The sequence below is a fragment of the Ips typographus genome, linkage group LG4, assembly GCF_016097725.1.
Source record: "Ips typographus isolate SLU linkage group LG4, UJ_Ityp_2.0, whole genome shotgun sequence".
NCBI lineage: Eukaryota > Metazoa > Arthropoda > Insecta > Coleoptera > Curculionidae > Ips > Ips typographus.
The window spans coordinates 5,911,833-5,936,033 of NC_138425.1; the positions used below are offsets into that span (position 1 = coordinate 5,911,833).

Genomic DNA, 24,201 nt, shown 5'->3' on the forward strand with positions numbered 1-24,201 from the left:
TTTTTGTAGTTAGTTACCGTTTCTAGACCACTACAAAGCTGGAACGTACTTATTGGTAAACATCTAGTAAACGGATCTCCAGTTTGACCAGGAGGACAACTGCAAATTGGATTGTGGTTAACCACTTGACATAGTGCGTTAAGTCCGCACGTTCCAGGGCAAGGGTCAATGCATTTTTGATTGACACAAGCTCGGTTAAGAGCACATTCTGAGCTGGTTACGCATTCGGGACGGCATGTGGGAGGACTGCCTATAAAACCAGGGACGCAAGAACATACCGCTTGTCCGTTGATTTCTCGACATTGGCTATTTGGTCCACAGGGGGATGGTTGACAAGGGTTTTTAGGAGTTTCCACTAGATAAATAAGTAAGTTAATAAATGTGTTAGAATTGCTAGGTCTGATATTATATGAAAAACTATTTGACAAGGCAAAAAACGAAATTTCAAGTAAAATAAAATAATATGGTATCTTTCAGACATCTTGAAAGTTGGCATTAAGACTCTGGTAGAAAAATCATAACCAAACTAACTGTAATTTTATGTGACTAATTTGTGTGTAACATTTACCTGGTATTGGAGCGCACAGAACAAAAGCATTTCCAGCAAATCCATTTAAGCATGAGCAAATCGGAATGTGATTTACCACAGAACATTCTGCGTTCTGACCACAAGTTCCAGGGCAAGGATCTTGACATTTGTTTCTTATACATGCTAGATTCTTAGGACAATCATTGTTCAATACGCATTCAGGTCTACATCCTCTATAAGGATCTCCCTGGTATTCCGGTAAACAAGTGCAAATTCCGTTATTGCATTGGGCGTTAGCTCCACATGGTGATGGGTTGCAGGGGTCAGTTTCAACTGGTTCGGGTGGTGGTGGTGGTTTAGGATTGCAGTAACTAAACGGATCTCCTGTGTATCCTTCTATACAGCTGCATATTGGTGTGTGGTTTATAACGCTGCATCGAGCGTTGGTTCCGCAAGAACCAGGACATGGATCTCTGCATTTTTGTGTGATGCATGCCAGGTTGCTAGGACATTCTGGGTTGACAGTACATTCCGGCCGGCAATTTGGAGGACTTCCAATGTATTTAGGTAAACAAGAACACGAAGGATTGCCTCCAATTTCTCTACATTCGCTGTTTGGTCCACAAGGTGATGGTACACAAGGGTTTTGTGGTACTGGCTGCAGTTCAGGTGGTGGTGGTGGAATGGGGTAACATCTAGTAAACGGATCACCAGTGTATCGAGGAATGCAGCTGCAAATTGGGCTGTGATTGATCACTTGACAGTTAGCATTAAGACCACAAGTTCCAGGACAAGGGTCCGCGCATTTTTGATTGATGCAAGCCTTATTCGAGGCACATTCAGTGCTAACCACACATTCTGGTCTACAACCTGGTGGACTGCCTACATATTCAGGTAGACAGGAACAAACTGCTTGACCGTTAACTTCACGACATTGACTATTAGGTCCGCAGGGAGATGGTTGACAAGGATTGCGCGGTGGTTCTTCTTCAACAGCTGAAAATTCATGATACAGTTCTCTCTTATTGAATTCAAACTCAAATTTATTATTTGAGGAGCAATAATTTTAATTATCAAAACTTTTAGAAACAACTTACGTTCAGGTGGAATCAGATTACAATATCTATAAGGATCTCCAGTGTACAAAGGCAAGCAACTGCACGATGGTAGGTGGTTGACAACTTGACATTGAGCGTTTTGTCCGCAAATTCCTGGACAAGGATCGACGCATTTGTTTCTTATGCATGCTTTATTGGAAGGACAATCCGAATTGACGCTACATTCCGGTCTGCAACCCTCGTAAGGGTTTCCTAGATATTCTGGTAAGCAAATACAAGCCCCAGCTCCATTCTGTTCTTTGCACTGTGCATTAGCCCCGCATGGGGATGGCAAACAGGGTGTTGGACGTTCAACTGGTTGTACTACTGTAGGAGAATATTAAGTTAGAATTTGAAGCGTTGTTATACGAATACAAATGCTACCTTGCTGAGAGCAAATTGCGAATGGATTACCCACGTAACCGGGCAAGCAAACACAATTGGGAGTGTGACTGATAACTCTACATTCTGCATTTTGACCGCATATTCCAGGACAGGGGTCTTTGCATTTTTGGCTAATACAAGCCAAGTTGTTAGGACATTCGCTATTACTGATACATTCAGGCTTGCAATTGGGTGGAGCCCCCACAAATTCGGGTAGACAAGAACAGGACGGTTGTCCGTTAATTTCTCTACATTGGGAGTTTGGTCCGCATGGTGATGGGTTGCAAGGATTCTTTACTTCTACTGGTTCTTCTTCTGAAATGTACCAAATTAACCGTTTGCCCGTGGTTAATTTTTTTTTTAAACTTACGTATAGGGACACATCTGACGAACGGATCACCAGTAAACCGAGGAGCACAACTACAAATTGGATTGTGGTTAACCACTTGACAATTGGCATTAATGCCGCAAGTTCCCGGACAAGGATCAATGCATTTTTGGTTTACACAAGCTTGACTTAAAGGACATTCTGAGCTGGTTACACATTCGGGTCTGCAAGTTGGAGGGCTTCCTATAAAGCCTGGTACACATGAGCACACAGCTTGACCGTTAATTTCTCTACATTGGCTGTTAGGTCCGCAAGGGGATGGATTGCATGGGTTTTGGGGTACTGGAGCTAAAAATGGCGAAACAAAAATGTATCAACTGTTATATAGATATAGTTTAGAAAGTTTGTAACAGTTGTCAACGTCTAAATTGTTTCATTTTATTCAATTTCAGAGTCAGAATTCTTGGCATTTACAGAGCCCAATCTAATTGCTTTGGACTGTTATCTGTTTTTGTTTTAAAGGGAGAACCAAGAGCGTTTAAGAATGAACAAACTTTTACATTAGGAAAATTAAAATGGAACTAAATTTGTAATGCTGTTCCAGTTCTGGACAACTATTTGACAAAAACCAGACAAGTAGATGTTTAGTTTACTCTGCAATCTGAATTTCATAGATAATGCTGCATAGAAACTGTTTATCAATTAAAAGATTAAATCAATTACTGAAAATGTTCCATTAATTACTTACCGGGTATTCTATTACACAAAACAAAAGCATTTCCAGAGTATCCTTCCAGGCAAGTACAAATAGGAATGTGATTCACTACTTGACATTCTGCGTTAGTACCGCAAGTACCAGGACAAGGATCAGTGCATTTACTTCTAATACAAGCCTTATTCCAAGGACAATCATTGTTCAAAACACATTCAGGCCTGCATCCTCTATAGGGATCTCCCTGATACTCGGGCAAACAAGTACAAATTCCGTTGTTGCATTGAGCATTTGCACCGCATGGAGAGGGGTTGCAAGGATCAGTTTCGACAGGCTGAGTTGGTGGTGGCGGTTTGGGAACGCAGTTAACAAACGGGTCTCCTGTAAATCCTTCGGGACAGGTGCAGATTGGGGTGTGGTTAATGACAGAACATTGGGCACCAAAACCGCAAGAGCCAGGACAGGGATCGGTACATTTTTGTCTGATACAAGCCAAATTGCTGGAACATTCCTGATTGATGGTACACTCAGGACGACAATTGGGAGGACTTCCAAAGTAACTGGGTAAACATCTGCACACCGGAGAACCACCTACGTTAGTGCATTGTGCGTTTGCACCGCAAGGGGATGGTACGCATGGATCTCTTTCGATTTCTACTGGTGCTATAGGTGGAGGTGCTAAAATATGGGTTAATAATTAGCAATTGAAAAACCTAACAGTAAAAAAGTTTATGTAGAAGTTTAAAAAAATAAGTTATGTGTTTGTATCAACGTTCTGTAAAATATAAAGCAGAAATTGCTAGACCAACTGCAACAAATATCAGGTCTGACTTAATAATATAATACCCCAACTAACTTACGTGGAATTGGGAAACATCTAGTGAAAGGATCTCCCGTAAAACCAGATGAACAACTACAAATAGGGCTGTGGTTGATGACTGAACAATCAGCATTTAGACCACAAGTTCCAGGACAAGGGTCGGCACATTTTTGATTAATGCATGCCTGTTTCAACGGGCATTCTGAGCTCACCACGCACTCAGGTCTGCAACTTGGAGGACTTCCTATATATTCGGGAAGACAAGAGCACACTGCCTGTCCGTTTACTTCCCTACATTGACTATTAGGGCCGCAAGGTGATGGTTGGCATGGGTTTTGCGGAGGTCGTTCTTCTGCTACCGCTATTAATTTTATTGATTTATACAATTTCAAGGAGGAGTTGTGTAAAATCTTACGTTGTGGGATCAATCTGCAAAAACTGAATGGATCACCGGTGTAGCCCGGCAAGCAAACGCAAGCAGGCAAATGATTGACCGCGGTACAGTCAGTGTTTTGACCGCAAGCCCCTGGACAGGGGTCTTTGCATTTATTGTTCACGCAGGCTTTGTTGGAGGGACAGTCAGAGTTAAGAACACACTCAGGCCTACAACCTTCGTAAGGGTTGCCTATGTAGTCGGGGAGGCAAGTACAAGAACCTGCACGGTTTTGTTCTTTACACACCGCATTGGCTCCGCAGGGAGATGGCACGCAGGGGTTGATGGTTTCAGGGGGTGACGCTAAAATATCAAATTAATGATTGTTATAGTTTGTGATTTGGTTAGATGATTTATTTCTTCTTCAACCGCTATTAGTTTCATAAGCTTTGCGCAGGTTTATTAGTCTGTTTGGCTGTAGTTTTTTGTATCATAAGTTTAAAAGCAAAGGCATAATACAACAATTTAAATGCTTACATATTTGCACGGCGCACGAAACGAAAGGATTGCCGATAAAGCCGAATATACAGTAACATTCTGGTACGTGGCTCACTACGCGACATTCAGCGTTTAAACCGCAAACGCCAGGACAAGGATCCCGGCATTTTTGATTAATGCAAGCCAGATTGAAGCTGCATTCATTATTGCTAACACATTCTGGTCTGCAATTGGGTGGAGACCCTGCATAATTGACTAAACACGAGCACGACGCCTGACCATTAATGACTCGGCATTCTGAGTAAGGTCCGCAAGGGGACGGTTGACAAGGATCTGTAGATGGTACTACTACAGGTTCATCCTCTGTAAAGACGTATTTAAACCTAGTTGTTGTCATTGCTGAAAAAAAAGCACTCTTACGTATAGGAATGCATTGCACAAACGGATTTCCAGTTTGTCTGAAAGGACAACTACAAATAGGGTTGTGATTGACTACGAGACATTGGGCACCAATTCCGCACGTGCCTGGACAAGGGTCAAGGCATTTTTGATTGAGGCAAGCCCGATTTAGGGCACAATCTGAACTTAATACACATTCGGGTCGGCAAGATGGCGGGCTGCCAATATATCCCGGCACACATGAACATACAGCTTGATTGTTAATTTCTCGGCATTGACTGTTTGGTCCACAAGGTGATGGATTGCATGGATTTTGCGGAAGGATTTCTATAATATACAAAGTTATGCTATATAATAACCCATTTTTACGAATTTATACCTGGAATCTTGGAACAGAAAGTAAACGCATTTCCAGTATAACCCGGAATGCAAGTACAAACAGGAGCATGATTAATAACCGCGCATTGGGTGTTCTGCCCACAAGTTCCTGGACATGGATCAACACACTTCATTCGCACACAAGCTTTATTCCTTGGGCAGTCACTGCCCAAAACACATTCTGGTCTACAACCCCGATACGGATCTCCTTGATATTCAGACAGACAAGTGCACACTCCGTTGTTACATTGGGCATTAGCTCCACATGGTGAAGGATTACAAGGGTCAGTTTCAACAGGTTCTGGTGGTGGTGGTGGTTTAGGAGTACAATAACTGAATGGATCTCCTATGTAACCAGTTATACAGCTGCATATCGGAGTGTGATTGATTACGGAACATTGCGCGTTTGTGCCACAAGATCCAGGACAAGGATCTCTACATTTTTCTCTGATACATGCCAAGTTTGTTGAACATTCTGAGTTTATTGTACATTCGGGTCTGCAATTTGGTGGTGCTCCAATATACCTGGGCAAACAAGTGCAAACTGGAGATTGGTTAACGTCTCTACATTCGCTGTTTGGTCCGCATGGAGAAGGTACACAAGGATTTCTGTAAGGAATCTCTTCTTGGACAGGTTGAGGTGCTGTAATAATGTGTGTTTACTAAAAGTACTAATCGTGTAGATAGCTGAAAAAACTTACGAGGAATTGAGTAGCATCTACTAAATGGATCACCAGTGTACCCAGATGAACAAATGCATATTGGACTGTGATTGATAACAGAACATTTAGCGTTAATGCCACAAGTTCCTGGACAAGGGTCTTGACACTTTTGGTTAATACAAGCTTTGTTTTGAGCACATTCTGAGCTGACTGTACACTCTGGACGACAGTTTGGAGGAGAACCCACATATTCAGGAAGACAAGAACAAACTGCTTGTCCGTTACTCTCCCTGCACTGACTGTTAGGTCCGCAAGGGGATGGTTGACAAGGATTTTGAGGTTCTGGACGTGGTATTTCAACAGCTACAAAATAACTAACATTTAGAGGACTTGACCAAATAAAGGGTCAAAAACTCACCTTGAATGACACTACAAAATCTGAATGGATCACCAGTATATCCAGGATAACATGTGCACTGAGGTAAGTGATTTTGCACGTGACATTCCGCGTTTTGTCCGCATGCTCCAGGACACGGATCTCTACATTTTTGGTTAACACAAGCTTTATTGGAAGGACAGTCTGAGTTCACAGTACATTCAGGTCTACATCCTTGGTAAGGATCACCGATATAACCAGGAATGCACGTACAAGAACCTGCGTTGTTCAGTGCTTTACAAATTGCGTTCGGACCGCAAGGAGATGGAGAACATGGTGCTATTATACTAGCCACTGGGACAGCTACAAAAGAGCAATAAAATATTTTGCATAGTTTTTCTAGTCGATATCTTACGTTGTGGAGGTGAGCAAGCTATGAACGGATTGCCAACGTAATTGGCTAAACAGACGCAGTTCGGAGTGTGACTAACTACTCGGCATTCAGCGTTTTGTCCACACACTCCAGGACAAGGATCCTTGCATTTTTGACCGATACAAGCCAAATTGTAAGAACATTCGCTGTTACTAACGCATTCTGGTCGGCAGTTTGGTGGTTGTCCAATAAATTCAGGCAAACAAGAACACGAGGGACTGCCATTTATGTCTCTACATTGTGCGTTTGGTCCGCAGGGTGAAGGTTGACAAGGGTTGATTACAACCGGTTCTTCTTGTGCTAAAATGTGAATTTTATAATTTTTTTGCTCATAAAACGTTTGAGAGTAAACTGCAGTTTATGTAGGACTGATTATTGTTGATTACGGAACTAGTAATAGTAGAAGTAGAAGTTGTTGAAAATATCAAAAACTGCACTTTAATTACTAAATAAGACAATCATATTTACGTTTAGGGAAACATCTAACAAATGGATCGCCGATATAGTTCGTCGGACAAGTGCAAATAGGGTTGTGGTTGACTACTTGGCATTGGGCGTTTAATCCACAAGTTCCAGGACAAGGGTCGATACATTTTTGGTTCACGCATGCTCTATTTAATGGACACTCCGAGCTGGTAACACATTCTGGGCGGCAAGTGGGTGGACTTCCGATAAAACCTGGTACGCAGGAGCATACCGCTTGTCCGTTGATTTCTCTGCATTGACTATTTGGGCCGCAAGGTGAAGGTACACAAGGGTTGGTGATTACAGGTTTAGGCACCGGTGTACACAAAACAAACGCATTGCCAGTGTATCCAGATAGACAGGAACAAATTGGAATGTGATTTACTACGGAACATTCGGCGTTCTGACCGCAAGTTCCTGGACACGGATCTTGACATTTGCTTCTAATACACGCCAAGTTCCTTGCACAATCGTTATTTAAGACACATTCAGGCCTACATCCTCTGTAAGGGTCTCCTTGGTACTCAGGCAAACATGTGCAAATTCCGTCATTGCATTGTGCATTGGGTCCACATGGTGATGGGTTACAAGGATCAGTTTCAACTGGTTCTGGTTGTGGAGGTGGTTTTGGTGTGCAATAAGTGAACGGATCTCCCACGTATCCTTCAACGCAAGTGCATATTGGAGTGTGGTTTATAACGGAACATTGGGCGCTGATGCCGCAAGATCCAGGACAAGGGTCTCGACATTTTTGTGTGATACACGCCAAGTTGCTTGGACATTCAGAGTTTATGGTGCATTCTGGTCGACAGTTTGGAGGACTTCCAACGTAAGAAGGTAAACAAGAACATGAAGGTGAACCACCTATGTTTCTGCATTGGGCGTTGTTTCCACAAGGTGATGGTATGCATGGGTCTCTCACTGGTTCTATAACCGGAACTGGAGGTGGTGCTGAAATGGCAAAAGAGTAGTTGAAGATATTTTGTAAAGTTTTAGAAGAATCTGGGAATATCATTAACAAAAATGTTTATCTAGTTCTTCCCATTATAATTTATAATAAACAACCATCTATTAAAACTCACGTGGTATTGGATAGCACCGACTGAACGGATCACCAGTGTAACTAATTCGACAACTGCAAATAGGACTGTGATTGACAACTTGACAGTTGGCGTTCAGTCCGCAAGTTCCAGGACAAGGATCCACGCATTTCTGATTGACGCACGCTTTAGCTTGATCACATTCTGAGCTGACTGTGCACTCTGGTCTACAACCAGGTGGGCTGCCTATGAATAGAGGCAAACACGAACACACCGCCTGTCCGTTAATTTCTCTGCATTGACTGTTTGGTCCGCAAGGGGAGGGTTGACACGGGTTTTGAGGTACCACCTCTTGAGGAACTACAAGTTTTGTTAGTTAGTAATTTGGTAGTTAGTAGTATCAATATCACTCTTACGTTCTTGGACTATGACGTTGCAGTATCTGAAAGGGTCTCCTGTGTATCCAGGATTGCATGTACATGTTGGCAAATGGTTTACAACTTGACAGTAGGCGTTTTGAGCGCACGTTCCTGGGCATGGATCTTTGCATTTGTTATTTATGCAAGCTTTGTTTGATGGACAGTCTGAGTTCAATGTACATTCCGGTCTGCAACCTTCATAAGGATTTCCAATATAATCAGGTAGACACAAGCAAGCTCCAGCATTGTTCTGAACCCGACACTGAGCGTTAGCTCCGCAAGGAGAGGGTGAACATGGATTTATATTCTCAACTGGCTGCGGTAAAGGTATAACCGAACATAATGTGAAGGGATTTCCGGTGTATCCAGGTAGACAGATGCAGTTGGGGGTATGACTGATGACTCGGCATTGGGCGTTTTGTCCACAAGTTCCGGGACAAGGATCTCGGCATTTTTGGTTGACGCAAGCCAAATGATTGGCGCATTCACTGTTGCTGACGCATTCTGGTCTACAATTAGGCGGAGCACCCACAAATTCTGGTAAGCACGAGCAAGATGGAGAACCGTTGATTTCTTTGCATTGAGCGTTGGGTCCGCAGGGTGAAGGATTGCAAGGATTTACTGGAGTTGGTGGTTCTTCTAGTGCTATAAAATTGATTTTTGGTTTAGCATAAATAAAATACACACAGCTTATATGAATTTCGAAGTTTATAAAATGTTGAATTTGCAGTGTAGGATAAATAGAAAACTAAATTAATAAAAGTTCACTTACGAATGGGGTAGCATCTAACAAACGGATCACCAGTTTGACCTGATGTACAACTGCAAATAGGGTTGTGATTAATCACTTGGCATTTAGCCGCAATGCCACAAGTGCCAGGGCAAGGGTCAATGCATTTCTGGTTAACACAAGCTTGACTCAAAGAACATTCGTTGCTTGACACGCATTCTGGTCTACAGGTTGGTGGACTGCCTATAAAGCCTGGTACACAAGAGCATACCGCTTGTGCATTAATTTCTCTGCATTGGCTGTTGGGTCCGCAGGGAGAGGGTGAACAAGGATTAACCGGTGGAGGTACTAAAACGTCAAATTTTACTAAAGTTTAAGCAAAGTAAATATAGTTGCAAACCTCGTATTTCTGTGCACAATATGAAAGCATTGCCTGTGAAGCCTGGGAGGCAAGAGCACATGGGTATATGGTCGTAGATGGTACATTGAGCATTCTGACCGCATGTACCTGGACATGGATCAACGCATTTTTGTCTTATACAGGCTTTATCTCTAGGACAATCATTGTTGAGGATACACTCAGGCCTACATCCTCGATAAGGATCACCCTGGTATTCTGGGAGGCAAGTGCATATTCCGTTGTTGCATTGGGCGTTTGCACCGCAAGGTGATGGGTTGCAAGGGTCCGTTTCTTGTGGGATTACAACTGTTGCACAAATAGTTATACGTAAAGGAATTATTTAGATTCTCTAGACAAATACCTGGTTGAACAGGGTTACAACTAGTGAAAGGATCACCGGTGTAACCGTCAAAACAAGAACAAATCGGGACGTGATTAATAACAGAACATTGGGCATTCAATCCGCAAGATCCTGGGCAAGGATCTTGACATTTCTCCCTGATACATGCAAGATTACTAGAACATTCAGGATTGATGACGCACTCAGGCTTGCACTTAGGTGGACTTCCTATGTATGTCGGTCTGCAACTACAAGATGGATATCCTCCAACGTCTCTACATTCACTGTTAGGTCCACAAGGTGATGGAACGCAAAGATTCACGTATGCTGGAGGAGTTGGAGGTTGTGGTGGTGGTGCTAGAAAACCACAAACATTAGACCTAAATCAGATTTGCAACAAAATAAATGTCATCGTACGAGGAATTGGATCACAACGAGTGAAAGGATTTCCAGTGTGTCCAGGTCTACAACTACAAATCGGACTGTGGTTGATCACTTGACAATTGGCGTTAAAACCGCAAGTTCCTGGACAAGGATCGACGCACTTTTGATTCACGCAAGCTTGTTGAAGAGTACATTCGAGGCTGACCACGCATTCGGGACGACAACCTGGGGGACTGCCTACATAATTGGGTAAACAAGAGCACACGGCTTGACCGTTTACTTCACGACATTGACTGTTCGGACCACAAGGAGATGGTTGGCACGGATTAGTTGGTTCTTCTTCTGTAGCTAAAGAATATACTTTATCAATCAGTAATCAAAAAACCCATTTTAATGACTTACGTTGCTGTATTGGAATTAAACTACAGTATCTGAAAGGATCTCCAGTGTAACCAGGTTGACAAGTACAAGACGGTAGGTGATTCACTACTTGACAGTAAGCGTTTTGAGCACAAGTACCAGGACAAGGATCCATGCATTTATTATTAACACAAGCCTTATTAGCTTGACAGTCGGAGTTAACTGTGCATTCTGGTCTACATCCTTCGTAAGGATTTCCAATGTATTCAGGCAGACAAACGCAAGCACCAGCTCCATTTCTTTCTTTACATTGAGCATTAGCGCCACAAGGGCTGGGGTTGCAAGGGTTTAGAACTTCTTGGGGTACCGGAGGTGGTAGTTGGCAGGCGCTGAAGGGATTTCCAGTATAACCAGGTAGGCAGACACAATTTGGTGTGTGGCTGACTACTCTACATTCAGCATTTTGACCACAAACTCCGGGACAAGGATCTTTACATTTTTGGTTTACACAGGCCAGGTTGAATGAACACTCGCTGTTGCTAACACATTCCGGTCGGCAATTAGGAGGTTGACCAATAAACTCAGGCAAGCAAGAACACGACGGACTATCTCCAATTGGTTTACATTGAGAATTTGGCCCGCACGGGGATGGTTGACAAGGATTTTGTACCACGATGGGCTGTTCTTCTGTAACCACATGAACGTTGAAAAACCTAAATGGTACTACAAACAAATCTACTTACGAACTGGTATGCAGCGAACAAATGGATCACCGGAAAGCGGAGCAGGACAACTACAGATTGGGTTGTGATTTACAACTTGGCAAATTGCTCCAATTCCACACGTTCCAGGACAGGGGTCGATGCACTTTTGATTTAAACAAGCTTGATTTAAAGGACATTCTGGACTTGAAACGCATTCGGGTCGGCAAGTTGGAGGACTTCCAATGTAACCGGGAACGCAAGAGCATACTGCTTGACCGTTGATTTCTCTGCATTGACTGTTTGGTCCACAAGGACTAGGATTGCAAGGGTTTTGGGGTGGTGGTTCTATAAAAAATGTTTGTTTCAGATTTTTTTGTCTTTTTTGGAGTTTAGTGTCTTGTATGTGGAGTATCAAGAAGTCAAATAATGGCTTTTAGAAAGAGTGATTGTGCCGAAATATTAGGCACAAGCTTTACATCTACATAATATTAATGATCTCTTCTTCTAAGTCTTAATATTACTCCGATTTTTGTTAACGCAACCACTTAATTAAATTATTGGTATTGAATTAATTATAATGTGTTTTATGATATCATGTTTGATATTAGTTTAATTTACCAAGCAATCTTTTCTAAATCAATTAAATACCCTTTGGTTGCAATTCGTGATACTCCAGCGACAAGACCACAAAAAATTAACCTACTTTCAATGCGATTGCACATCACAAAAGCGTTTCCGCTGAATCCAGGCAAACAACTGCACATAGGAATGTGATTGATCACGTTACATTCTGCGTTCTGTCCGCAAGTACCAGGACATGGGTCTTTACACTTTTGATTCATGCAAGCTAAGTTTCGTGGACAGTCACTGTTTAAAATACATTCCGGTCTACAACCTCTATAAGGATCTCCTTGATACTCTGGCAAACAAGTGCAAATTCCATTGTCGCATCTTGCGTTAGCACCGCAAGGTGAAGGATTGCAAGGGTCTTGAACTATGGGTTCGATTTCTTGTGGTTTCAGTTGACAGTAACTGAATGGATCTCCAGTGTAACCGTCAGGACAGGTGCAAATTGGAGTGTGATTGATTACTGAACATACGGCTCCGCTGCCGCAAGCTCCTGGACAAGGATCTCTACATTTTTGTTGAATGCATGCCAGATTGCTTGGACACTCTGAGTTTATTGTACATTCTGGACGACAATTTGGTGGACTTCCAATGTAAGTAGGCAAGCACGAGCATGAGGGTGATCCGTTTATATCTCTACATTGGCTATTTGGTCCACACGGAGATGGCATGCAAGGATCCTGTGGAATAACAGGTTGTGGTAGTTGAATTGGCGGTGGTGGAATAGCAAAGCATCTGGTAAATGGATCGCCTGTGAATCCTGGATTACAACTGCAAATTGGACTGTGATTGATGACTTGACATTTGGCGTTAAGTCCACAAGTTCCGGGGCAAGGGTCTTTGCATTTTTGATTGATGCATGATTTTGTTAAGGGACATTCTGAGCTAACTGTACATTCTGGTCGACAGCCTGGTGGGGTACCAATATAGGCAGGCAAACAAGAACAAACAGCCTGTCCATTTATCTCCCGGCATTGACTGTTGGGTCCACAAGGTGAAGGTTGACACGGATTTTGAGGCGGAAGGTCATTGACTAAAGCTAAAATTGTAATTAGGAAAAAATAACTTAATTAATTATGTAAATAAACTCAAAACCCTTACGTTCAGGTGGGACACTGCAAAAGCTGAATGGGTCTCCAGTATACCCAGCCCAGCAAGTGCAAACAGGGAGATGATTAACAACTTGACAATCGGCGTTTTGTCCACAAGTTCCGGGACATGGATCTTGACACTTGTTCCTGATACAAGCTTTATTGTAAGGACAGTCTGTGTTAAGAACACATTCAGGTCTACAGCCTTCGTAAGGATTTCCAATATATTCCGGCAAACACACACAGGCGCCAGCACCATTCTGCTCCTTACATTGGGCATTGGAGCCACAAGGTGATGGGGAGCAAGGTCTTAAGACTTCTTGGACAATTGCTGTTAAAAGTGACAGTTAAACTTTTACCTTTGATTAGTTTTTAGTTTTGGTGTTTAGCAGATTAAATAAAACGAGCTTCAAAAGCTGTTAGTGAGGTAAGTGATGTGAAAAACTTACGAGGTTCAGGTGAACATAATCTGAACGGGTCACCAATGAATCCGGGAAGGCAAATGCAGTTAGGAGCGTGACTGATTACGCGACAATCGGCATTTAGACCGCAAGTTCCTGGACATGGATCTTTACATTTTTGGTTTATACAAGCCAAGTTGTAGGCACAGTCTGAATTGGATACGCATTCCGGGCGGCAATTGGGTGGAACCCCCACAAATTCGGCGAGACATGAACAGGATGGTGAAGTTCCTACAGGCTTACATTGAGAATTTGGTCCGCACGGAGAAGGATTGCATGGGTTTGCAGGTTGTTCAATTACAGCTTCTTCTATAGGAATTATAGGTCTTGTAGTAAATCGAATAAACTCCAAAACTTATTTTATACCTTGTACAGCTAAGCATCGTACGAATGGATTACCAGTGAATCGGTTTGGACATGAGCAAACTGGACTATGATTAACCACTTGGCAAAGAGCGCCTATTCCGCAAGTTCCTGGACAAGGGTCGATGCATTTCTGATTGACACAAGCTTGGTTTAGTAAACATTCTTGGCTTGTAACGCACTCAGGACGACAATTTGGTGGTGTGCCAATATAATTGGGTACACAAGAACATACAGCTTGTCCGTTAATTTCTCTACACTGGCTGTTTGGTCCGCAAGGTGATGGTGAACAAGGGTTTTTAGGAACGTCCGCTAAATCAAGAACAAATAGTTTAATCTTGATAGTATAAAACTTTTCACTTAAAAAAATTATTCCAGTTCAATTCACAATTCACTGTAATAGAAGAAACTGTAGCATTACCTGGTATTGGTGAACAAACAAGGAAAGCATTGCCCGAGAACCCAGGCAAACATGTACAAATAGGGATGTGATTCACCACAACACATTGAGCATTCTGTCCACAAGTACCAGGACAAGGATCGCGGCACTTATTCCTAATGCAAGTCTTATCTCTGGGACAGTCATTAGGCAAAACACATTCTGGTCTACACTCTCTATACGGATCACCTTGGTATTCAGGCAAACAAGTGCAGATTCCGTTATTACATTGAGCGTTTGGTCCACATGGTGATGGGTTACAAGGGTCAGTTTCGACTGGTTCAGGAAGTGGTGGTGGTTTTGATGTACAGTAACTAAACGGATCTCCTGTAAGTCCTTCTGGGCAGGTGCAAATTGGAATATGGTTGGTCACGGTGCATAAAGCAGAGGCGCCACAAGAGCCGGGGCAAGGATCTCTACATTTTTCATTGATGCAGGCTAAGTTACTAATGCAGTCTGAGTTGACACTACATTCGGGTCTGCAGTTTGGAGGGCTGCCAATGTAGGTTGGTAGGCAACTGCACGATGGAACTCCGTTGATTTCTCTGCATTCACTGTTTGGTCCACACGGTGATGGCACACAAGGGTTGTATACTACTATTGCTGTGGTGACTTCCGGAGGAGCTGAATTTATAAATTTAAGGTTAATAAAGTAAACCTGAACATTAGAAAAAACATTCTTACGTGCTGGAATTGGGTAGCATCTAGAGAATGGGTCACCAGTAAATTGTAATTTACAGGAACAAATAGGACTGTGATTGACTACATTGCAGATAGTGTTAAGGCCACAAGTACCAGGGCAGGGATCAGCACATTTTTGGTTTATGCACGCTCTATTTCTAGCGCATTCAGTGCTTACAGTACATTCGGGTCTGCAACTTGGAGGTGTTCCAAAATAGTTAGGTAAGCAGGAGCATACAGCTTGCTCATTGACTTCCCTACATTGACTGTTAGGGCCACAAGGAGAAGGCTGGCAAGGGTTAACTGGTACATCTTGAGTGACCACTACAATACAGACATTACAAATTATCCTTTTATATTTCTGAGTAAACATACCGGGTTGAGGTGGAATAACATTGCAAAATCTGAACGGATCTCCAGTGAATCCAGGATTGCAACTGCATGTAGGTAAATGATTGATTACTTGACAAATAGCGTTCGGTCCGCAAGTTCCAGGACAAGGATCTTGACATCTATTCCTTAGACAAGCTTTATTTGAAGGACAATCAGTGTTTACGGAACACTCAGGTCTACATCCTTCATAAGGATTTCCCAAATACTCAGGTAGGCAAATGCATGACCCAGCTCCATTGCGAGTCTTACACTCCGCGTTAATACCACAAGGGCTAGGGTTGCAGGGATTTAAAACTTCTGGAATTGCAGCCTGTTGGGGATTGCATTGCAAGAATGGATCTCCGAAGAAACCAGGAAGACAAACGCAATTTGGCGTGTGACTAACTACTCGACATTCTGCGTTCAAACCGCAAGTACCAGGGCAAGGATCTTTGCACTTTCGATTTATGCAAGCTAAATTGGATGCACATTCGCTGTTGCTTACACACTCTGGTCTGCAATTTGGTGGGGTTCCCAGAAATTCGGGTAAACAAGAGCACGATGGAGATTCTCTGATTACTCTGCATTCTGCGTTAGGACCGCAAGGACTTGGTTGACATGGGTTTGAAGCCACGACCGGCTGTTGAGGCTCTTCGACTATAGCATAATGTAAATTAAATCCAAATATAAGGAGTTTGCTGGGAAACTTACGAATTGGTTGACATCTAGTAAACGGATCACCGGTGAATCTGGTAGGACAACTGCAAATTGGATTATGATTAATTACTTGGCATTGAGCGCTTAAGCCGCAAGTTCCTGGACAAGGGTCGATGCATTTTTGATTGGCGCATGCCTGATTTAAAGGACATTCTGAGCTTGTGATGCATTCGGGACGGCAAGTGGGAGGATTGCCTATGTAGCCAGGTACGCACGAGCATACTGCTTGACCGTTAATTTCGCGACATTGACTGTTTGGTCCGCAAGGGGACGGGTTGCATGGATTCTTTGGAATCTCGACTAAAAATTAGTTAGTCAAACTCAATATTCAAATTTTTTTATAATGTTAGTTGAAGTAAAAAGAAAAAAACAAAAAATTTACCTGAAACTGGACTGCATAAAACAAAAGCATTGCCTGTGTAACCCGTCTGACAAGAACACATAGGAATGTGATTGATAACGTTGCACAAGGCGTTAGTACCACAAGTTCCTGGACAAGGATCTACGCATTTCATTCTTAAACAAGCCTTATCTCTAGAACAATCGTTGTTTAAGACACATTCCGGTCTACAACCCCGATACGGATCTCCTTGATATTCAGGCAGACAAGTGCACACTCCATTATTGCATTGGGCGTTAACCCCGCATGGTGAAGGGTTACAAGGGTCGTTCTCAACTGGTTCTGTTGGTGGGGGTGGTTTAGGGGTGCAATAACTGAACGGATCACCAATGTAGCCATCTAAGCAGCTACATATGGGTGTGTGGTTGATCACGCTACATTGAGCATTCGTGCCACACGAGCCTGGGCAAGGATCTTTACATTTCTCTTGAATGCATGCCAGATTACTTGAACACTCTGAGTTTATTAAACATTCAGGTCTGCAACTGGGTGGAGATCCGATAAAGTTAGGCAGACAAGAACAAGATGGATTTCCGTTGATGTTCCTACATTGAGAATTCAAACCGCATGGGGATGGAATGCAAGGGTCTGTGACGATTGGAATAATCGGTTGTGGTGGAGGAGCTATAATGCTTGTGTTAATTTTGACTGGAAAACTTATATTTAAAAACTTACGTGGAATTGGGTAGCAACGAGTGAAAGGATCTCCGGTGTTCCTAGCCTTACAACTGCAAATTGGACTATGATTGATAACTTGACAGATAGCGTTAAGACCACAAGTTCCAATACAAGGGTCAGTACACTTTTGATTAATGCAGGCTCGGTTTTGAGGACATTCTGAACTAACAACACATTCTGGACGACAACCGGGTGGGCTACCTACAAAAGTAGGAAGACACGAGCATACAGCCTGTCCATTTACTTCTCTGCACTGGGAGTTTGGTCCACAAGGGCTGGGTTGACAAGGGTTTGTAGGTTCTGGGTCACGAATCACAGCTAAACAGCATTGACAGTTACAAAACCAATCTGCAGAGATTGGGTTACACTTACGTTCTTGAACCAGTTGGCAGAATCTGAATGGATCTCCAGTGTAGCCTTGAATACAAGAACAGGATGGCGAATGATTGATTGTTTGACAAAGAGCATTTTGTCCGCATGTCCCAGGACAAGGATCCACACATTTGTTTCTCAGACAAGCCCTATTTTGAGCACAGTCTGAGTTTACAGTACACTCAGGCCTGCAACCCTCGTAAGGGTTACCAAAATACTCTGGTAAACACAGACAAGAACCAGCTCCGTTTCGTTCTTTACAAATCGCGTTCGAACCACATGGAGATGGTTGACAAGGATTCAGAACCTCTTGAGGTCGTATAGGCAATACACACTGGCTGAAGGGGTCACCTTCAAAACCGTTTAAGCACACGCAATTCGGGGTATGGCTAACAACTCTACATTCAGCGTTTTGACCACAAACTCCTGGACATGGGTCTTTGCATTTCCGGTTTATACAAGCTAAATTGGTTGGGCATTCGTTGTTGCTGACACATTCTGGTCGGCAATTTGGTGGTATTCCTAAGAAGTCAGGCAAACAGGAGCAAGATGGACTTCCGTTCGAATCCTTGCATTGAGAGTTAGGGCCGCACGGTGAGGGTTGGCATGGGTGGGTTGGTATTACCACTGGTTCTTCAGGAGCTAAAAGGATTGAGTTAATAATTTTGTATAGTGCAAAATGGAGTGTTAGGGTATAGAAATTTGGAAAAACAATAGTGCATAACTGTTGAACTAAATATTTTGAAGAAATTGCAAGATTGCTTTATTGCAACCTTACCAGAACTATGTATACTCTCTAAACATTTCATAAAGAAGTGTAGTATTAGGTTACTATAAACTTAAAATTTTCATACTGGACATTTAACTTCAACTTACGTTTGGGTATACATCTTGTAAATGGATCTCCAATATAATTTGTGGGACAACTACAAATTGGATTATGATTGACAACTTGACATTTAGCATTAAGCCCGCATGTTCCAGGACATGGGTCGACGCATTTTTGATTTACGCATGCTTGAAGTAAAGGACATTCTGAGCTAGTTACGCATTCTGGTCTGCAGGTTGGTGGGCTTCCTATAAAACCAGGTACACACGAACATACCGCTTGACCGTTAATTTCCCTGCATTGGCTGTTGGCGCCGCATGGTGATGGGTTGCAAGGATTAGATTTCGGGGGTGCTACGATATAATAGAAAATTTCATAATTACTTCCGGTTCTAGGATTTGGACGAAAAACTTACGTTCTGATAATCGACAGGCAACAAAAGCGTTACCGTTGTATCCATTAGGACAACTACAAATTGGAATGTGATTCACAACCTGACACAGAGCCCCAGTTCCGCAAGTCCCTGGACAAGGATCTTGACACTTTAGTCTTATACAAGCCCTATTTCTAGGACAATCACTGCTTAGAGTGCATTCTGGTCTGCATCCTCTGTAAGGATCTCCGTGATACTCAGCCAAACAGGTACAAATTCCGTTGTTGCATTGGGCGTTTGCTCCACATGGAGAAGGGTTGCAGGGGTCTTCATTTGCAACCGTAACAGTTTCAGGTGGTTTAGGTTGGCAACTTATAAACGGATCTCCATTGAAACCAGGAGGACAAGTACAGATCGAGTTGTGATTTTGCACGGTGCACAAAGCGTTAGCTCCGCACGATCCTGGACAGGGGTCAGCACATTTTTCGCGCATACACGCCAGTGAACTGGCGCAATCTTGGTTAATAACGCATTCTGGACGACAATTTGGTGGACTGCCGATGTACTGAGGCAAGCAGGAACATGAAGGTGTTCTTCCGTTGTTCTGACATTGAGAAAATGGTCCACAAGGAGATGGTACACAAGGATTGACTTCTATTACAGGTGGTGAAATTTGAGGTGGAGCTACAATAAACTAATTAGTTGGAATCGTTAAAATCCTCACAAATATCTTACGTGGTATTGGGTAACATCTAGAGAAAGGATCTCCAGTGAAACCAATGCGACAACTACAAATTGGACTATGATTGATAACTTGGCATTGAGCTTGAAAACCGCAAGTTCCGGGACAAGGATCAGAACATTTGTTGTTAATGCATGCTCTGTTCATTGGACACTCTGAAGATACTACACATTCAGGTCTACAACCCGGTGGAGTACCAATATAGGTAGGTAAGCAAGAGCATACAGGTTGTAGATTTACTACTCTGCATTGGCTGTTAGGACCGCAAGGAGATGGCTGACAAGGGTCTTCATTTTGAATCACTGCGGCTAAAAATCACTTTACTCAAAGCCCACAAACAATATAAAATATCTTACGTTCAGGTCTAGGCAATAAACAATGCCTAAAGGGATCTCCAGTGTATCCTGGAATACAAGTACACGAAGGTGCATGGTTGATCACTTGACATTGAGCGTTGGTACCACAAGTACCGGGACAAGGATCCACGCATTTATTTCTGATGCAAGCCCTGTTAGACTGGCAATCTGAATTATGAATGCATTCAGGTCTGCAACCCTCGTAAGGATTTCCGATATATTCTGGCAGGCATTGACAAGCGCCAGCTCCATTTCGTTCTTTACAAACTGCATTGTTACCACAAGGGGATGGTTGGCAAGGGTTTAATATTTCGGGTTCAGGTCGTCGCGCTGTATTTAGAAAAGTACGCGTAAACACACACTTAAAAAGTCAACTTTCGTCAGTAAGCCGCTGTAAGCCTTTGCGTATTATTATTATGCCTTTGCTTTTCTTATTCAGTGTTATCACCGCATATTATTGTTGCCGGGGGAAAGCATGTATGATTATAAATGGTGCGTGGAGGGAATTAATTCGTTATTAGCACTCGCGTCGTTTTTATATAAGCTTTTCGCATGTTGGCATAGCATGTGGGGGTAGGGGGGTTTAATATAGTATCCAACACAACAGTGTTTCAGTGTAAACGCTCGTGAACCGACTCCAGTTTTAATAAAAATAATTTTCATTCATAAGCTTTGGGGTTTAGTATGTTTTCAAGGTTTCAGAGGCGTGAATGGGGGGGCGTATAGCGTTGATGCAGCAGGGGAAACAAGGGTAATATAGCAAGGTGCGTTGATTCGCCGGCGACGCTGAAGCTCGTGGTTATCGTTGGGGGATTATCCTTACCTTTTTATCCCCATATCGCATTAGCATTAGTATTTACAGCAAAATGCATGCAATCACCTTCACCAGAATTATTGAACATTTATAATGTACGCAATAATAAACAATTTTGTTTTTTAAATTTTATTGAACTAAGATTCATTTTCTAGTTAATTAGTGCATATTGAGTGAGCTTCAAGTAATTTAAATGTTCAATAATAATACGTAATTAATCATTGGTATAATACGGCGATCAAGTAGGGATAATAATTGACGCTTCTTGGCAGAATCCTCCTATCTTTCTAATTAAATGAATCTGATTAATTGATTTAATTACTGAACTTTATACACAGTATAATAACCTAGAAAACATGATATACAGGGTGTCCCACGACGAAAGACATCGATTGATATTGGAAAAAGTATAAATAGGAGGTTTTGAAAATTTGGCAGGATACTGATGTCGGCATGCCCAATCTAACTAAAATATTTTCAAGATGGTTGCACTTCCGTTTATACCGGAAGTCGATCACAACTTTCTTATTTTAAATAGAACACCCTATATATTATTACATATTTGGATTCCTCACAAAATTCTGACCAACTTTTGTGTACAATGCCCTATACCTATCTCTAGCCGTTTTCGAAATATTTGTGTTTTTTTTTTCCAAAAAAGTGACAGTTGCAACGCTCAACATATTTTTGTACTCTGTCAAAACTTTAATTCATTTTGCAATGAAACTTTGGGTTATTGTAAATAAAGGATCGTTTTATTAAACTGAGGGTGCGTAATGGCTTATTTGTATACAGGGTCGTCAAAAAAAAATCATAAACCTGCCACTAAAAAAAATGAAAAATTTCAAGTTTTTTAAATAGAAACCCACATTTTTTATGACGGAATCATTTTGAGCATTAAAATTACTATAAGTTTCAATTTACTTGCGTATACCTAAATCCAACCCATTTCGTTTTATTTGAGAATAAAAATTTTTTATTATTAAAACTCCACATTTCTTGAAAATGTCTCTCTCTAATTACGTGTGGATTTATGTCACACCAGTAGTGTGAATTATGTCTATTGAACATTCCATTTTTAGTGAATTTGGCCTCGTCGCTCTAAGTAATATTATTCAAAAACAATTTTTCTCCATAGTGACTAGTCAGCAGAAACTCACTAAAAACCACTCTCTTCGGAAATTCAACCTCTTTTAAGTGTTGCACTAATTTAAATGAAAAAGGGTGAAATTTATGTTTCTTCAGGATCCTTTGAATTGAGCTTTTGGATATGCCTGATTCTACGGAAACTTGTCTTATTGACGAAGTTGGATTTGCAACAAAATAGCCCAAAATTGCAATTTCTACATTTGTATTATTAAGAATTGGTTTTGGTATAGAATAGCTTTTCCCTTCACAGATCCCGTATTCTTAAAATTTTCAATTATTTGCTTGACAGCTTTTGGTGATGGCTTTGGTTTTTCTGGATAACGAGCGGCAAATACCTCACATGTTCTACTCACAACTTTATCACATTCTCCGTAAATAATAAACAGATTTAAGTAATCTTGGTTTGAATAACGTAACCGCGACGGCGTATTTGCAGTTGTTAAAACACTCAAAACTAGTGTTATTAACATGCCCTGCAGGTCTACAATATCACCGTGTGTCAAAAGCATGACCAACTAGAACACCAACCACAGAATCCCAACCGTGCAGCATAATAATAAATGTTTATTCTCAAATAAAAAGAAATGGGTTGGATTTAGGTATAGGCAAGTAAATTGAAACGTATAGTAATTTTTAATGCTCAAAATGATTCCTTCATAAAAAATGTGGGTTTCTATTTAAAAAACTTGAAATTTTTCATTTTTTTTAGTGGCAAGTTTATAATTTTTTTTTGACGACCCTGTATACAAATGAGTCATTACGCACCCTCAGTTTAATAAAACGATCCTTTATTTACAATAACCCAAAGTTTCATTGCAAAATGAATTACGGTTTTGACAGAGTACAAAAATATGTTGAGCGTTGCAACTGTCACTTTTTTGGAAAAACATCAAATATTTCGAAAACGGCTAGAGATAGGCATAGGGCATTGTACACAAAAGTTGGTCAGAATTTTGGTCAGGAATCCAAATATGTAATAATATATAGGGTGTTCTATTTAAAATAAGAGAGTTGTGATCGACTTCCGGTATAAACGGAAGTGCAACCATCTTGAAAATATTTTAGTTAGATTGGGCGTGCCCACATCAGTATCCTGCCAAATTTTCAAAATTCTCCTATTTATACTTTTTCCAATATCAATCGATGTCTTTCGTCGTGGGACACCCTGTATAAGCGGTTTTTCAAAAACTGAAAAATGTTACTCAACAAAAATGCATCTTAGACAGCGGTTAACTTCAATAATTATTTATAGTTCCTACAGATGAATTTTATAAATTGGATGTTTTGTTTTGCATTTGGATTTTGTATCAGTTCTTTATTTATTTGATATCTGATAATTTTGACTAAAGATTCTTGTGCTCAAATTAACCTAACTTTCCTACTTATAGCCTTTCCTACTTATTTTATATTGTGGAGTTTATTCTGACCACTCACCAATAATACCTGAAAAAATTCTGCGTCTTCAATCCATATCGGTCCCATCACCTTATCCAATACCGGCCCTACTCGACGCCGAGCCAACACCGCCGCCACCAATAAGAACCCAAAAGTCAGACTTACCAGGTATGGGGAAGCAACCCCGGAACGGGTCACCGGTGTGACCTGGTGAACAGGAACAAACCGGATTGTGATTCACTACTGAACACAACGCGTTTGCGCCGCAACTGCCCGGGCACGGGTCGCGACACTTTTGATTGATACACGCGCGCGCACTCGGACATTCCGGATTGATCGTGCACTCTGGCCTGCAAGACGGCGGAACACCCACGTAACCTTCGATGCACGAACAGGCCGGAGACTCGCCACGCACTCGACACACCGCGTTTGGCCCGCACGGACTTGGTTGACACGGAAGATGTTCTGAAATAGATTGTGCTTTAGACTCAATAATGTGTCAAATATCAAG

At 41.8% G+C, this 24,201-nt stretch overlaps 1 protein-coding gene across 1 annotated transcript in view; it reads right to left on the reverse strand.

Moving 5' to 3' along the window:
• dpy (fibrillin-like protein dumpy) overlaps positions 1–24,201 on the reverse strand; it is a 160,720-nt gene that overhangs the window by 17,955 nt on the left and 118,564 nt on the right. Inside the window, 38 exon segments of the mRNA XM_081978698.1 lie at positions 50–355; positions 569–1,525; positions 1,627–1,953; positions 2,011–2,325; positions 2,381–2,686; positions 3,087–3,728; positions 3,911–4,231; positions 4,286–4,606; positions 4,781–5,104; positions 5,162–5,467; positions 5,520–6,161; positions 6,220–6,543; positions 6,599–6,919; positions 6,972–7,289; positions 7,458–8,405; positions 8,537–8,854; positions 8,911–9,558; positions 9,686–9,991; positions 10,044–10,349; positions 10,405–11,115; positions 11,170–11,814; positions 11,871–12,176; positions 12,535–13,497; positions 13,560–13,880; positions 13,999–14,316; positions 14,377–14,685; positions 14,795–15,436; positions 15,497–15,817; positions 15,869–16,522; positions 16,577–16,882; positions 16,965–17,606; positions 17,658–17,978; positions 18,033–18,674; positions 18,909–19,214; positions 19,277–19,918; positions 19,970–20,284; positions 20,333–20,662; positions 23,856–24,155. Coding sequence (XP_081834824.1) covers positions 50–355; positions 569–1,525; positions 1,627–1,953; positions 2,011–2,325; positions 2,381–2,686; positions 3,087–3,728; positions 3,911–4,231; positions 4,286–4,606; positions 4,781–5,104; positions 5,162–5,467; positions 5,520–6,161; positions 6,220–6,543; positions 6,599–6,919; positions 6,972–7,289; positions 7,458–8,405; positions 8,537–8,854; positions 8,911–9,558; positions 9,686–9,991; positions 10,044–10,349; positions 10,405–11,115; positions 11,170–11,814; positions 11,871–12,176; positions 12,535–13,497; positions 13,560–13,880; positions 13,999–14,316; positions 14,377–14,685; positions 14,795–15,436; positions 15,497–15,817; positions 15,869–16,522; positions 16,577–16,882; positions 16,965–17,606; positions 17,658–17,978; positions 18,033–18,674; positions 18,909–19,214; positions 19,277–19,918; positions 19,970–20,284; positions 20,333–20,662; positions 23,856–24,155 — 17,250 coding nt within the window.